Source organism: Chiloscyllium punctatum, chromosome 12, assembly GCF_047496795.1.
Source record: "Chiloscyllium punctatum isolate Juve2018m chromosome 12, sChiPun1.3, whole genome shotgun sequence".
NCBI lineage: Eukaryota > Metazoa > Chordata > Chondrichthyes > Orectolobiformes > Hemiscylliidae > Chiloscyllium > Chiloscyllium punctatum.
This window is the reverse complement of record NC_092750.1, coordinates 16,266,416-16,282,973: the sequence shown is the minus strand read 5'-3', so window position 1 is coordinate 16,282,973 and position 16,558 is coordinate 16,266,416. Positions and strand designations below refer to the sequence as shown.

At 41.4% G+C, this 16,558-nt stretch overlaps 2 protein-coding genes across 5 annotated transcripts in view; one reads left to right on the top strand and one right to left on the bottom strand.

Moving 5' to 3' along the window:
- LOC140483626 (RNA-binding protein 5-like) overlaps nt 1-4,515 on the bottom strand; it is a 52,298-nt gene extending 47,783 nt beyond the window's left edge. For 2 of the 3 annotated variants that reach the window (XM_072581917.1, XM_072581919.1), the window contains exons 1-3: nt 4,385-4,515; nt 771-867; nt 21-234 (exon numbers count right to left, since the gene is read on the bottom strand). In XM_072581917.1, the coding sequence (XP_072438018.1) occupies nt 21-234; nt 771-796 (240 nt within the window). In that variant the 5' untranslated portion in view covers nt 797-867; nt 4,385-4,515. The remainder of the gene's footprint in view (nt 1-20; nt 235-770; nt 868-4,384) is intronic. The other variant, XM_072581918.1, reaches the window with a different exon arrangement.
- A 182-nt stretch (nt 4,516-4,697) lies between these two features.
- mon1a (MON1 secretory trafficking family member A) overlaps nt 4,698-16,558 on the top strand; it is a 60,918-nt gene continuing 49,057 nt past the window's right edge. Inside the window, exons 1-2 of one of the 2 annotated variants that reach the window (XM_072581923.1) lie at nt 4,698-4,715; nt 7,623-7,798. The gene's annotated coding sequence lies outside the window, so the exon portion shown is untranslated. Of the gene's footprint in view, nt 4,716-4,840; nt 4,903-7,622; nt 7,799-16,558 lie in introns of those variants that run through there. The other variant, XM_072581922.1, reaches the window with a different exon arrangement.

The window sequence follows — 16,558 nt, the reverse complement described above, 5'->3', positions numbered from 1 at the left end:
CTAACAGCAGGATTGTATACCTCAGAATTCTCATAGTTCCTGTAATCATGATAGCGGTCATTATTCCGATAGTCACTGCGACGTCTATCACGATCGTAGTCCCTGCTGTGATTTGGCGGAGCACGATAATCAACATCTTTATAGTCATAATCACGTCTACCCCGTGACTCTCTATGATCATCTCTGTTCCATTCAGAGCCATAACGACCACTCCGCTCACTTCGACTGGTTTCACTAAAAAAAAGGCAATCATTAAATGCATTAGCTCTGCACGAACGTTTTAATTTAGGGTCAAGTGACAACTTTCTATAATCTTCATATTCTCCAGAAACACCTAATTTACTCACCAATGTTTCTGAAGTACTTCAAAACAATACTCAATTTAGGTAAATACAGTTGTATATATTTAGATCAGGGGTTTCCCCAAAGGAACAAGGTTCCATCTCTGCTCTGTGCCATTAGCAGATTAAGCAGCAAAACAAACAGGATAATTATGGACCATGCCAACCGTTTTTTTTGGTTAAGCCAGGACATATCAGAATGGATACTAACACCTAATCACAGTAAAATAAACAGTAATAATTTCATCTATAAGAAATAGATGATTATTGTGCAATGTAGGTATTTTCCAAAATTCAAGGAAGCGTTTTTATGGGCTGTTAATGCCTTTTAACACCATAAGGGTAAGCAAAGCCTCTCTTTTACAAACTATGCAATGCTTAAATTCATGCATGGATAAGAGATTTAAAAATTAGAAAATATATTCTTACCGTTTATCATATTTATCGTAGCCCATTATTATGGATTACGAAAATGCAACGCTTCTGAAATTTTTGAATGTAGCAATCTCCAGTGAAGAAATTGATTCTAAAAAAAATACGGAGATAAAATAAGCAGAAAAATTGAAATTCCTTTCAAGGTACAGCTCCCTCCCTTTCTCCAAAACAACCAAACACTTTTCAGATGTTATATCAATCTTGTAAAACGTTTCACTCATTGTTGCAGGATCTCTTCAAAAAACTCAACTTCTACACAAACACCCCACAAGTTCTCCAATTAACAACTATGCAAGGAGGAAGCAAAAATGGGTAATTTTCAATAAATCCAAGTACTCTAATTACAAGAACAAAACTAGGTTAAAAGCGCTCACATTAATATTTTACTCAGTAAAATTCCTTGACTTATAATCAGCAATTTCAGAATGCTCAGCTGAAACTCCAGATTCAAAATTCTTTCGCAGGACATCCATTAATGAACTATGAATGTTTGCAAATGTTTTATTGTTTAATCCTTTATTTAATGGAAGACTGAGCAGAGAAATAACTGGACAAGCTAACAAGCGCATAATTCAGACCCCATTCCAAAGTCAATTGATCCTCTTTCTTAAACCATTTTAATATTCAAACACCGAAGACTACCTGCAGTGCATTGACTGAGGAGAGTTTATTACAATTACCATTTCCATCATCAATATGAATACAGGAATTTATGTGGGAAGTTGATGTAGACCTCAAGCAAAACTGGACGCTCAGCTCACTATCGTATGACCAACAGTATGTTTGCCTCAAAAAAGCACAGTAGGAACTGTGTGAAGAAAGTAAATGAACTTTCATATTTTTAAAGAATTAAAGAAACACCAATAAAAACAAAAAAAACCCAAGATGTTACTAGGGGACAGTCAAATGACAGAAGGTAGCAAAGAAATAAAGAATGTTGAAATAACAATGTTAATCAGATACCTGCAATAACAGGTATTCCCGATCAAGGGCTTTTGCCCAAAACATTGATTCTCCTCCTCGGATGCTGCCTGACCTGCTGTGCTTTTCCAGCATCTACAGTCCTCATTTTTGCTTACCTGCAATAACCTGTCTACCACCACACAGACCGGGTTTTACCTGAATCACTCATTACAGTCTTGAACCAAGTATGGACAAAAGATCTGAACTACAGAAGGTGACCAAGTAAAAAGTAAACAAGGGTGAGAGAAACTGTTGGAAATGTCATATTTAAAGCAGAAAATGAGAGGGTTACACTAAATTTCCTGGAACCATCGTTCTCAAAGTTACTTGAATTTCTTTAGTCTTGAAGATCTTATTTACATTCATTGCTGCAGATGAGCTTAAGAGTACAGTAACAATACACATGCAGTACTCCACCTTGTGGTGGTGTTGGCCCAAACACAGCCAAAGAGTAATTAGAGTCATAGAAACTGTTCAGAGTAAGTTCAGAGGATAATGGTGGATGAGAACGGATTTAGACTGCATTCAAGTAAAAGGTAGTGAGCTCTCTATTTCTCCTGGTGGCAGATCTCCTTCAACTATGGACAGCAACTGCTTTCTACCCATCCCGTCCATGCTGCTCATTTAATATTAAACACTCAATAAAAAGGTTCCCCCTCAGCTTTCTCTGCTCTAGATAAACCATTCCAAAATTAGTCATCAGTCAAGGACACCACCTATCAGCAGATGAAGCTGAAAACAGAATTGAGGCAGAGATTAGGACTTAGGTTGGGTTCAATGAGTGATGAAAAACAGAAAAATTTGGATGACCAACGTCATGCCAGCAATTATAAATTAGACTAGAGATGGGGAGAAGCCAGAGGGAGGGATGCAAGTGGTTGGAATTTGGAGATGGGCAAAAGGTTCCACTTTTGTTTTGAAGGGAGGGTTCTCTTGGTGATGGAGGACATCAAATGAAGGTTGATTTGTGGCCAACTTTATAAGTGCCTTTGTAATGTGCCATATTAAGGGTCAAACGTTGAGGACTGCACCAAAGTACAGGATGATAAACAGAAATAGAAACAATATGCAAAGACAGTGAAAAGGCAGGAGAATGGCAGTAAATCATGAGCCTCATTTGGTGAGCTGGAGACAATGGAAAAAAATAGCCTCCAACAGCAACGTGACACTTCTAACATTCATCAGCATGTGGTATAATGACAAATTAAATGCAATATTGTGAAGTGTGAAGTGGTTGATTCTTCAGATGATCAAAGAACGATGTTCTTTGGAAAGTAAGAAATTAAATAAATTGACAGCTTACAAAATACTCAGCAAATTATCGTAACTTATGACCTTAAGGAGACGTTTGTCATCCTTGATGGATCCAGCCTACAAATGACTCCAGACCCACAATGTCATTAGTTGTCTCTCATCTGCCTTCCAAAATTGCCTTGCAGGACTCCCAGTTCAAGAGCAATTACAGATGGACAACAAATGAGAGTGATGCACACAATCCAAGAAAAAGCAACTAGTGCACATTAAGTAGGGATTCTACAGAAATTGCATACAAAGAAAGAACTTTAAATGCTTCACGAACATTGTTGAGACTACACCTGGTATATGCTACATCTATCATGTGAATCCAATTTCCACATGACAAAATATTGAAGCCCTTGGAGAAAATTTACTGGAATTGAAGTAATCACCAGAAAAGTCTAAGGAAGTTAGATTTCTTTTTGGGTACAAAAAATAAAGATACCAAATAAAGATAAAATGAAGTAGATCAACATGATGGATGTGGAAATGATGGATGTGGAAACTTTGCTCCTGCCCGTTAAGTGAAGTGAATATACGAAACAATGAACAAGGAATTCAGAGACTGCTGTGAATACAGAATTTGGTGCTGAACAGAACTGCACTGACACACAAAAAACAGAACAGAAATACAGAATTTGGCCGAGACAATTGGCACGGGAGGAGACTAGAGTATAATAAATTCGGGTGTAGACCAAACGTTTGCATCTATGCTGTATACTAGATATAAATCGCAGTCTTTACAATAAGAAAATTTGACGAAAATTAAGAAAGAAAAAATCGATGGAACACAGCCTTCGACCACATTGGCCGCAGTGGACTTCAGATTGGTCTCACAGGACGGCACAACACAGAGGAGACTGTGCCGCGCTGTAATGCTTTATGTTCTATGCTGCCTTAAAAGTTGCAAAGCCGAAGACAGAAAAAAAAAGCATACGGAAGCAAAATGCTTCGCATATCGTAAAAAGGGTGATAAATGTAAGTAGCGGCCATCTCGAAATACAAAGTTGAATCTGAAAAGCGCACCTTGCAGTAGGGTAAGTATTTAAAAAGATGCACAATACAGAAACTACAGTGCAAAACAATTGCTCCCTTCTAAAGAGAAGTAGATTTTAACCCAAGCCAGCTCTCGGAGATACTAATAACACAACGAAATGCTGCAAGATGGTGCGCGGCAGTACCCAGGGCTGAGGCTTGGTGCCTAGGCCGAGATTTCAAACCTCACAACAGCTTCGCTACCGAGCGCCTCGTCCCCGCGAAAACTGATACTGCTCATCCCTTCTCACAAACACCGGTGAGGGAAGACGATCGTACAGAAAGGCGATACCACCACAAAGGACGAAGCTTACCCAACTATGTAAAGACACAAGAACACCGACCTCCGTCCCACTTCACAGCCGACACCGACAAAATGGCGCCGGCTTGCCCGTCCGATCGGCGTCGAAGCCGCCGCGCTGCACGCTGGGACAGAGAAGGTCCGCCCATCGACCGCAGGGCCGCGTCGTCCCACGCCACGTCCAACATGTCCGACACGCATGAGCACATTCCTCCTCGCCCGCCCTACGGGGCGGGGCAGAGGAGGGACACGTGTGCGCATTTGTGGGGTGTGGTTTGTAGGGACGGCCTTCATTCCTGCATGGGTCTTATCAATACTACGCGTGCGCAAGGTGATGTTTGGAGGTATGCGCCCTTATTCCGACATAGGACGGACTTGTCAATACTGCGCGTGCGCAAGGCGATGTTTGCCGGTATGTGCCCTTATTCCGACAGGAGACGGATTTGTAAATACCGCGCGTGCGCAAATCCGCCGCCTCGTTGAAAACAACTCAGGCATCAATGCGCAAGCGCGGAGCAGTCAGGTTCTATGGTTTGTGTTTCTATTCTTCTTGGTTGGACAGTTTCGTTCATATTTATTTCATTATCGTGTTATTGATTCAGGTTTTTGCTTTGGGAAAGGATTTTTTTTTTATTTTTGGGGTGTTGCGTTTTGAACTAAAAGAAGCTAAAGTGATTTGAGGGAAAGCTTTCAAGTAGCCAGTGGGTTAGTCTCTGGAATACTCCACCTGAGGAGGTACAGACAGGTGTAATTGTGACCTTCAAAAGGGATTTAGACATTTATTTGGAAAGGAGGAGCTTCTCAAAGTTTGCAGGGAGGAAGCAGAAGAATTGCACAATGCGAGAAGTCATGCATCTGAATGGTCTCTGTTTCACACTCTGAGGAAGGGATACTCGAACCAAAAGTTAACTCTGATTTCTCTCCACAGATGTGGCCAGACTTGCTGAGCTTTTTCAGCAACTTCTATTTTTGTCTCTTTCACGCTATTTATTTCTGTATCAGAGAGCCAATGACTGTTAAAGCTGTGCTGCACCTTTCCTGTGAAACTAAATTTGTTTCCATGGTCTTTTTAAATCTTGCTTTCCAAAGTATTGTGTTGTGCTTTCAATGACTTAAGACATGAAAAGTTTTTAAGTGTCACTTGTTGCTTCTATTATAATTATCGTGGATGATGTTGCCCTTCCCGAGGCCATGTCTTAACAAATAGTGTTGGGGGTCAGAGCTGAAAAATGTGTTGCTGGAAAAGCGCAGCAGGTCAGGCAGCATCCAAAGAGCAGGAGAATTGATGTTTCGGGCATAAGCCCTTCTTCAGGTTTTTGCTTTGGGAAAGGATTTTTTTTTATTTTTGGGGTGTTGCGTTTTGAACTAAAAGAAGCTAAAGTGATTTGAAGGAAAGCTTTCAAGTAGCCAGTGGGTTAGTCTCTGGAATACTCCACCTGAGGAGGTACAGACAGGTGTAATTGTGACCTTCAAAAGGGATTTAGACATTTATTTGGAAAGGAGGAGCTTCTCAAAACATCATAATAGGATGAATAGTTTTCTTAATCAAACTGTTATGAGATAAAAATGGAAATTACTGGAAAAGCTCAGCAGCTGTGGCAGCATCTGTGGAGAGAGATCAGAGTTAATATTTTGGGTCCAGTGGCCCTTTCTCAGGACTCAGCAAGACCATTCTCTCCATAGGTGCAGTCAGACCTGCTGAGCTTTTCCAGCAATTTCTGCTTTTGTTTCTGATTTCCAGCATCTGCAGTTCTTCTGATTTTTGTTACAGAGATGTTATGATACCACTGTAGCAGGTAGGATTTGAAATTGGGTCTCCTGGTTCAGAGGGAGGGATGCTAACATTGTACCACAATTGCCCTTATGATACACTTCTGAAGCTGGTGGGACTTGAACCTGGACTTCTTGGCTCAGAGGTAGGGACACTACCAATGATACCACAAGATATAGTGTCCTAGACCCAATCATCTTCAGTTGCTTCATCAATGATCTACGCATTGTAAGTGGTGACCTTCATTGATTGTGTGATATTCACCACCATTTGTGCTTCCTCAGATGCAAAAGCTATCCATATGCAGCAGTCAATATTCAAGCTTGGGCTGATTAGTGGCAATAATATTTACACCATTGAACTGTCAGGCAATGGCCATGTCCAAAACAAACACATCTAATAATTGTTATTTGATGTTTAACGATCTTACCATTGCTGAATCCCTTGTTAATGACTTCCTGGATGTTACCATTGACAAGAAACTGGGACTAGTGCTGATGCTACAAGATTTGGTTAGAGGCAAGGAATTCTGTGGCAAGTAACTCCTCATGTCACCTCATTTCTTGTCCATCGTTTACAAGGCACAAGTTAGGAATGCGATCAAATATACTCCACTTGCTTGGATGAGTGCAAGTCTAACAAAATGCAAGAAACTCAAAATTATCTAGGAGAGTGCAGCTGGCTTGATAGGCACCTGAAGCACCATGGTGGAAGTAGTGTGTACCATCTACAAGATTCATTGCAGTAGTGCACTAAGTTTTCAACAACACATACCACCTTTACCACCTAGAAGGACAAGGGTAGCAAATGCATGGGAACGTGACCACCTACAAGTACCCCTTCAAGTTACTCAGCAGCCTGACTTGAAACCCTTTCATCATTTCTTCACTATCACTGGAATTCCGTGCACCCAAAGGATATAATGGTTCAAGGAAGCAACTGATCACCATCTTCTGAAGGGCAATTGGAGACAGACCTAACCAGCAACACTTGCATCCCTTGAACAATTTTTTTTTAAAAGATCCTCTTTGGCATTTGTGTTGTACCAGAAGTGTCCGTACATCTCAACCAGGAGGCCCTGGTTCAAGTTCCACCATCTCCAGAGGTGCATGATGATAACTCTTAGCAGGTTGATCAGAATATATTTTTTTAAATCTCTCATTATCAGCAAGGAACTGTTTTCCTGCATAATTTTACTCTTTTGCTTTTTTTCAATGAGTAAAAGAAGTCTTTATCTCACCTTTCCTGTATGATCCAGTTGCATCCTTCCTAATGGCAACATCAATGCACATAACAGATCACGTTCCTCACCACATTCAGAAGTGTGGAGTTGGAGAATCACGTTGCTTTCAGCAATTAATTGAGGGCATTTCAGTAGATCACATGGTCTGCATGCACATGCTGTAATATGCTTACATTGTTTGATTTTATATTGTACTATAAGCTGTTTCAATGTGAATCATTGTTGTGGTTACAATAGGGAGCCTATTTCAGAAAGGAAGCGACCACGTGCTCAAGAGGCAGAACTAGAAACAGAGAGCACAAATTCCCAGCCACTTCCAACGTACCTCAGTGAATCTCCATTATGTCTAAAATGGACATCCATGGATCGTTTCTACTGGAGACTGGTGCTTCTGCTAGTTCACATTGAGTAAGGTAAGAAATGTCTTTACATAGAGAACAGTGAGTCTTTGGAATTCTTTGCCACAGAAAGTAGTTGAGGCCAAAACATTGAATGTTTTCAACAAGATGTTAAGTATAGTTCTTGGGGCTAAAGGGATCAAAGAGTTTGTGAAGGGTTCTGAGTTGGATGGCAGAACAGGCTTGAAGAGTTGAATGGCTTATCGCTATATGGCCTGCTCCAGTGTTCCATATTTCTATTTTGGTGTTGCTCTACATTGAGAAGTGGTATTCCCAATGAATCCAACACCTACCTGACAGGAATCAATGTTACCTCCAGGATATTAAATGATAGTGAACCATATTTCCAAATCCAGGAATTAGAGATGAGGGAGATATTTGCAATGGATTGGAGGAGCAAGAGACTCTGGATCTGAAGAGAGAGAGAGAGAGAGAGAGACTGTGTACCCATTGGCTGAAAGAGATAGATATACTCTATGTAGACTTTAGGTGAGTGGTGGAGAGAGAGTTAGAAAGACTTGTGTATGGACCTGGGACAGGGAGAAGTGACACTTTTTCTGTGATCCATAGGGGAGAAAAAGGCACGCTCTGTAGCTGGGGGGAGAAAGATTCTCTGTAGATCAGGGAAGGGAGATTTGTGGCAGAAAGAGAAAGAAAGAGACTGTCTGTGAATCTTGTGGGAGAGAAATTCTTTGGAATGTTGCAGGGAATGACTTGCTGGAGATCAAGTGTTGAGAAACTTGCTGTGGATTGGAGGAGGTGAGAATGGCTGTAATATCAAACACACATTTTACTCTCTGCAGACATCATTGATATTCTGTGTCTTGTGATGGACTGTGGCACATTCATCAGATGCATTTGTTGTGCGCAGAAATAGGCCATCTGTCAATGTCTACCTATTTTGTCCATACTGGTCCTGTCCTTGATCAAGAATCCTTATACTTGTATTCCTGAAGACACAACTGAACCAGGATGAGAGAAAGAAAACTGGGCAGTGATATCTGGAAGCATGCAAAGGGTTGCAGCAATCTGCAACATACTCCTACAAAAGGCAATTCAGGCCAGATCAACTGAAAATATCAGAACTAGAATTTTTGTCAGGCTAAGATATTGTAGGACGCAGCACTAAAGTGGATAAATGGATTGAAGATGCATGTTATCACTGAATGGCAGAACAGACTCAAAGGGATAAATAAAAGGTCAAGCAACTGTTGTCCTACCAGACGATAAGGGTGCTTTCTCATTAGAGAGGGACTGAGACACACATAAATGGAGTAGCTTAGTCTGAAGGTCACTATGCCTCAGTCAAGGGCAGAGGTTGTGAAGCAGAGTCTTTCATAGTAACTTAGAGTCATTGAAATGTACAGCATGGAAACAAACCCTTCCAATTTGTCCAGGCTGACCAGATAGCCTAACCTAATCTAGTCCCATTTGCCAGCACTTGGCCCATATCCCTCTAAACGTTTCCTATCTGTATACCCATCCAGATGCCTTTTAAATGTTGTAATTGTACCAGCCTCCACCACTTCCTCTGGCAGCTCATTCCATACACACACCACCCTCTGTGTGAAAAAGTTGCTCCTTAGGTCTCTTTTAATTCTTTCCCCTCTCGCCCTAAACCTTCAGCCAATGTAGGAAGAGAACCCACACTATTGGCATCAGTCTGTGTCGCAAACCTGCTGTCCACCTAGCTGAGCTAACCAAGTATTGCTGGAGAAAAATACTTTGTCAAAGCGTTTCATCTTGCGCCCTTTAGGACACTTCAAGGGAAAAACCAACATGTGCTCTACATGAGATGAGAGTGCAAGATTAAGTGAAACAAGTTGGCCTGTAGCAAGGAATCTAGTGTGATTCTCTCCTTCAGCACCTTCATTTTGAGTTAATAACTAGCTCCAATCCTTGTCACGATTTATTCAAATCTGTCAGATTTGCTTTACAATAATGATCAGCAGGTGGGTTGGCCAAAGCCGTTTTTCGTGTCCTTAGAATATCATTGACTATTTGTGAAGCTGTTGAGGAGGATGTTGGGGGCTACCTTTTGATACTAAAATGAAGTTAGGTAGGCAAACCCTTGTGCCATCGAGCTGAACTGTTATTGAGCTGTTAGTTTAAAAATCTGGCTTTCACTGTCATATAGTCATACAACATGGAAACAAACCCTTCGGTCCAACCAATGCATGCTTAACATAATCCCAATCTAAAGTAGTTCCACTTACCTGCTTCTAGCTTATATCATACCAAACCTCTCCTATTCATATACTTACCTAAGTGCCTTTTAAATGGTGTAACTGTGCTTACATCCACCACTTCCTCAGGACCTTCAATTCATGCGCGAACCACCTTCTGTGTAAAAAAAGAATTTCCCCTCGCGTCTTTTTTTAAATCTCACCTCTCACTTTGAAAATGTGTGCCCTAGTCTTGAAATCCCCCTTTCTAGAGAAAAGGTAACTACCATTAACCCTATCTACACCCTCTCATGATTTTATTAGCGTTTATAAGATCACCTTTCAACTTCTTACGCTCCAGGAAAAAGAAAGTGCCAGCCTCTCCAGCCTTTCTTTACAACTCAAACTTTCCATACTGTGTCAGTGTCTGGTATTGAAATAAGAGGGAATTGTGCTTCTGAAATGGAGGATCTGGACCTGAGATTTTAGTTCATTCAACACAAACTGGTTATGAATTTACTGCTGCTGCTTCATTTCTTGTAAAGTAAAAGGTTGGGGGGCGGGGGTGGGTGGGGGGCGGGGAATGGAGGTAATCTTACAAGAACATGAGTTACGAGCAGGCCGTGGCCACTGGGCTACGTGAGTCTTTTCTACAGTTTAATAAGATCTTGGCTTATCTGATTTGTTCCACATCGTCCTTTGTAACTGCTAATGTTTCAAGGGAGTGTAGCACTGACAGGGCCAGTCTCGGTACCAGAAACCTGGCTAACATAATGAGCGGTACATCAGGTTCCAAGCGATCAATTGCAATAGGGGACTCTCTAGTCAGAGGCACAGTCAGACATTTCTGTGGCCAACAATGAGCAATCAGAATGGTATGTGGTCTCCCTGATGCCAGAATCAAGGATATCTCTGAGAGAGTGCAGAATATTCTCAGGGGGAGAGGGGACCAGTAGGAAATCGTTATACACATTGAAACCAACTACATAAGAGAAAAAGAACAAGGTTCTGAGGATTTTAGGCAGGAATTTAAAAAGGAAGTCCTTGAAGGTAGTAATATTTGGATGAATGCTGGTGCCACGAGGTAGTGAGGGTAGGAATAGGAGGATAGAGCATATGAATACATGGCTGAGGAGCTGGTGCAGGGGAGGATTCCCATTTCTGGATCATTAGAATCTCTTCTGGGGTAGAAGTGACATGTATAAAAAGGACAGATTGCATCTGAATTGGAAGGTGACTATGTACTGACAGGGAGATTTGCTAGAGCTGCTTGGAAGGATTTAAACTAGTAAGAGGGAATGGGACACAGAGAGATGGTGAGAAAAGAGTACAGTCTGAGACTGGTGCAGTTTGGACAAGGAGCAAGTCAAACTGTCAAGGCAGGCAGGAACAAACCAGAGAACAAAGTAGGACTGATAAATTACTTCAATACAAGAGGCCTAACAGATAAGACCTCTCTGCAGTCCTCACTTTTGCCATTCCTGATGAAAGGCTTTTGCCCGAAACATCGATTTTCCTGCTCCTCAGATGCTGCCTGACCTGCTGGCTTTTCCAGCACCACTCTAATCCAAACTCTGGTTTCCAGCATCTGCAGTCCTCATTTTTGGCTAACAGATAAGGTTGATGAACTCAGGGTATGGTTGGGAACGTGGGACTGGGATATCATAGCAATTACAGAAATGGCTCAGCAATGGCAGCTTAAAGATCCAGGATGTAGATGCTATAGAAAGGAGTGCAAAAGAGGAGGGGGAGTGGTGTTTTTGAATAGGGATAACATCATGGTTGTGCTTAGGGAGGATATTCCTGCGAGTACAAGCAGAGACATTATTTGGGTAGAACTGAGAACTAAGAAAGGGATGTTCACCTTATTGGGATTGTACTATAAGCCCCCCCAATAATCAGTAAGAAATTGAGAAGCAAATTTGTAAGGATATCTCAGTTAACTGTAAAAATAAGAAAACAAAGAAAACGTGTCAGGTATAGACAGCAGGTATGGAGTTAATCCTTACAAAGAGTATAAAGGCAGTAAAAGAGGGAAATCTGGATGGCAGAAAGGGGACATGAGATAGCTCTGGCAAATAGGGTTAAGGAGAATCTAAAAGGATTCTACAAATACGTGAAGCACAAAAGGGTAACTAGGGAGAGAGTAGGACCCCTTAAAGATCAGCAAGGTCACCTGTGTGTGGACCCTCAGGAGATAGGGGAGATACTAAATGAATATTTTGTAACAGTGTTTACTGTGGAGGAGGATATGGAAGCTAGAAAACTTGGGGAAATAAATAGCGACATCTTGAAAAATGTCCATATTATAGAGGAGGTGGTGCTAGACATCTTAAAACACACAAAGTTGGATAAAACCCTGGGACCTGATCAGGTGTACCCTGTGGGAAAGCTGGGGGAGTGATTGCTGGGCCCCTTGCTGAGATATTTAGATCATCGATAGCCACAAGTGAGGTGTTGGAAGACTGAAGATTGCCTAACATGGTGCCATTATTTAAGAAAATTGGTAAGGAAAAGCCAGGGAACTACAGACCGGTGAGTCTGACATCAGTAATGGGCACATTGTTGGAGGGGATCCTGAGGGACATTTACATGTATTTTGAAAGGCAAGGATGGATTAAACATCGTCAGCACAGCTTTATGTGTGGGAAATAGTGTCTTGTTAACTTAGTTAAGTTTTATGAAGAAGTTACAAACAGGATTGAAGAGGGCACAGCGGTGGAGGTGATCTATATGGACTTCAGTAAGGTGTTCAACAAGCAAGGCATTGGTTAGCAACATTAGATCACATGGAATACACAGAGAACTAGCCATTTTGATACAGGACTGGTTTGAAGTTAGGAGACAGAGGCTGGTGGTGAAGTGTTCCTTATCAGACTGGAGTCCTGTGACCAGGGTATTGCCACATGCTTAGTAAGTTTGCAGGTGAAACCAAAATTGGAGGTATAGTGGACAGCCAAGAAAGTTACCTCAGAGTTCAACAGGACATTGATCAGAAAGACCAAAGGGCTGAGGGTTGGCAGACAGAGTTTAATTTAGATAAATGTGAGGTGCTGTATTTTGGAAAGGCAAATCAGGGCAAGACTTATATTCTTAATGGTAAGGTCCTGGGGAGTGTTACTGAACAAAGGGACCTTGGAGTGCACGTTCATAGTTCCTTGAAAGTGGAGTCGCAGGTAGATAGGATAGTGAAGAAGGCGTTTGGTGCCTTTATTGGTTAGTGAATTCAGAATACGAATTGGGAGATGATGTTGAGGCTGTACAGGCCATTGGTTAGGCCACTTTTGGAATACTGTGTTCAATTCTGGTGCTATAGGAAGAGTGTTTTGAAACAGAAAAGGGTTCAGAAAAGATTTATAAGGATGTTGCCAGGGTTGGAGAGTTTGACTTCTCGGGAAAGATTGAGTAGGCTGGGATTATTTGCCCTGGAGCATCGGAGGCTGAGGGGTGACCTTAGAGAAGTTAATAAAATCATGAGGGGCATAGATAGGGTGAATAGCTAAAGTCTTTTCCCCAGGGTAGCGGAGTCCAAAACTAGAAGGCATAGGTTTAAGGTGAGAGGGGAATGATTTAAAAGGAACCTAAGACACAACTTTTTCACATTGAGAGTGGTGCGTCTATGGAATGAGCTGCCTGAGGAAGTGGTGGAGGCTGGTACAATTACAATATTTAAAAGGCATCTGGATGGGTATATGAATAAGAAAGGATGTAGTGGGATATGGGCCAAATGCTGGCAAATGGGACTAGATGATTTTAGCGTATCTAGTCCACATGGACAAGTTGGACTGAATGATCTGTTTCTGTGCTGTGCAGCTCTGTGACTCTAAGTATCTTTTTGTCTCTATTCTAAAAATATTCAAGTACCCTGCTTTCACCTCCTTTTCAGAGAGGTTTCTCCAAAGACTCAGGAAAGGCTCTGAGAAAAAGACTTTTCTCATCTGTTTGAAATGGGTAACCCCTTTTTTATTCTAAATTCTTCCACAAGAGGAAACATTCATTCCATATCCATCCTTCAGGATCTTAAATGTTTCAAGTAAGGCTCCTCTTAACTCTAACAGCTACAAGCCCAGCCTGTGTGACTTTTCTTCCCAGTGGCATGGTGGCTCAGTGGCTAGTACTGCTGCCTCAAAGCGCAAAGGACAAGAGTTCGATTCCACCCTCCGGTGTCTGTGTGGAATTTGCACATTCTTCCCGTGTCTGCGTGTATTTCCTCTAGGTGCTTTGGTTTCCTCCCACAGTTCAAAGATGTGTAGGGTCAGTGAATTGCCCATAGTGTCCAAGGATGTGCAGGCAAGATGGATAAGCCATAAGAAATGCAGGGTTCTAGGGTAGGGGTGATGAGTCTAGGTGGGATGTTCTTCATAGGGTTGGTGTGAACACAATGGGTCAAATGGCTGCTTCCACATTGTACAGATTCTATGATTCCCAAGGGATACCATCCATTCCATTATTTGTCTACTAAACTTCCTCTGACCTGCTTCCAGTGGATTTACATTCTTTCATAAATGTTCACAATGCACAGTATTCCAAATGTGGTCTCACTAACATAATCAAATAATGTAAAAGTAGGACTTTAAAATATTTTGAAGATTTAATAGAGCTATTTAAAGACATGATAAATTATCACAAACTAGAAAAGTGGTTGTAAATGCATATGACAAATATTAGATGTGACAATTTTTAATGACTATCAACATCAAGACAACAGAACTGACAGAATTATGATACCAAAGTCTTTTTATCAAGCAGAATTGACAAAAGAGAAGGTGAGGTGAAAGTACACAGCATAGAGCTGTTACTAATCTTAAAAACAAGGAAGCATGAAGACACCTACTCGTATTGATTTTATTTGCACTGGAAATGAAGATAATCCTCTGTAGTTTGTACACAATTCTACTTGGATTAACCTTTCTGAATTATAGCTACATTTCATTACGAAGCATGAAATATACAAGAAAACACACCATTTATTTTGAGTCCACTAACATCTCAAGTTCTTCAGTGGACCACACCTCCAACACTTGCTCATCAATACCCAGCACACACATCTCTCACACACAACATTTCCACACACGCATCTTATCCACTGACAACTATAAATGATGGCAATTAAAGTCGATGGATTTAACACTTTCCTCTTATTGCTACCACTTATCTACATATAATTAGCTTTGGATAGGCACATGACCCAAATAGAGGATTACCCAATTTGCCCTCCCTCACAGAAAGCAGTTACACATGAACAGGATGGAAACTCAGAACTTAGAGAGTCATCTAGACTCCATTCTATGAACATGATGAGAAGATGATGCTGAGAATTATGGAACAGCAATGTCAGACTCTGTGGCATTCTGCACAGCAAGGCCAATTTTATGGGACATGGGTGTCATTGGCTGACCAGTATTTATTGCTTATCCCTCGAGAAGATGGCGGTGAGCTGCTTTCTTGAACCACTGCAGTCCACATGCTGTAGGTATATCCACAATGCCATGGCAGGAGGTGGGGGGGAGGGGGAATGAGGATGATACTAAGTTACTCTGCTGCGTCCCACCTCAACTCCCACTCATGGAGTGAAATCTGATATGACTATGGACTTCAGGCTTCCTCCAGCAGATATTTGGGATTGCTGTGGGAGTGGCAGTGACTCTTTCGAGCAGTTACCTGATAACTTGTCTTGGGATGATCGCATCATTCTCCCACCATTCGTATCCTTGCTGCAATCTGTCATGAAGCCTCCCTAGAGTATTGCCACCAATGTCATGATCCTGCAGTCAAAGGTGAGTCATCAAAAGCCCACTCTGAAGAATGGTCATTGGACCTGAAACATTAATTCTGCTTTGTCTCCACAGATGCTGCCAGACCTGCTGAGCTTTTCTAGCAATTTGATTTTTTTTTTCTTATGTCCAGCATCAGCAGTTATAGGGTCATACAGCATGGAAACAAACTGTTGGGTTCAACGCATTTTTTTTTTTGTTTAGTAGGTCATGAAGGCCCAGAGCTGCTTCTGGGTGTCCTGCAAGGTTCACCTCAGTAAAAGGCAGCAACCTAGGTATAGCAGTCAGTTGTATGATACATTGTAGCACCAAGACCAGTAATGTCATCCATAAAATTACCTGGCTAATCACTCACATAAAGGACACTTTGGGCTAGGCATCAAATGCTGTCCTTGAAGCTTACACCCTATGAAGAGACAAAGAAAAACACAAGCATTAATAGGATTGAATAATTCATTGTCCTTTGTACAATAGGATGTGAAGTTGGACAAAGATGTTAAAGTTTCAGTTGGTAACTTTTATTGTTGGATGCTGTGTTGCTGCTTCTTAGATGAATGTAACCGTGGGGTGTGGAGTTTGCAAAGAAAGTTGCATAATTGGAAACAGAGCCTGATCATGAGCACTCTTCCCTCATGCAGCATTTAAAGTGTTTTCCTTCCCATGAATTTGTATTCTTGCAACATATCCTGATGAGTGCAAGATTAAAGACTTCAACAAAATGTATCATTTTTCAGCAATAGTCAAATTCTGTACTACTAAATGGCAAATAGATAGTAAAAAAAACTCTTCATCTCTGTCCTAAGTGGGTGATGCCTCATTTTAAAATTGTTTATCCT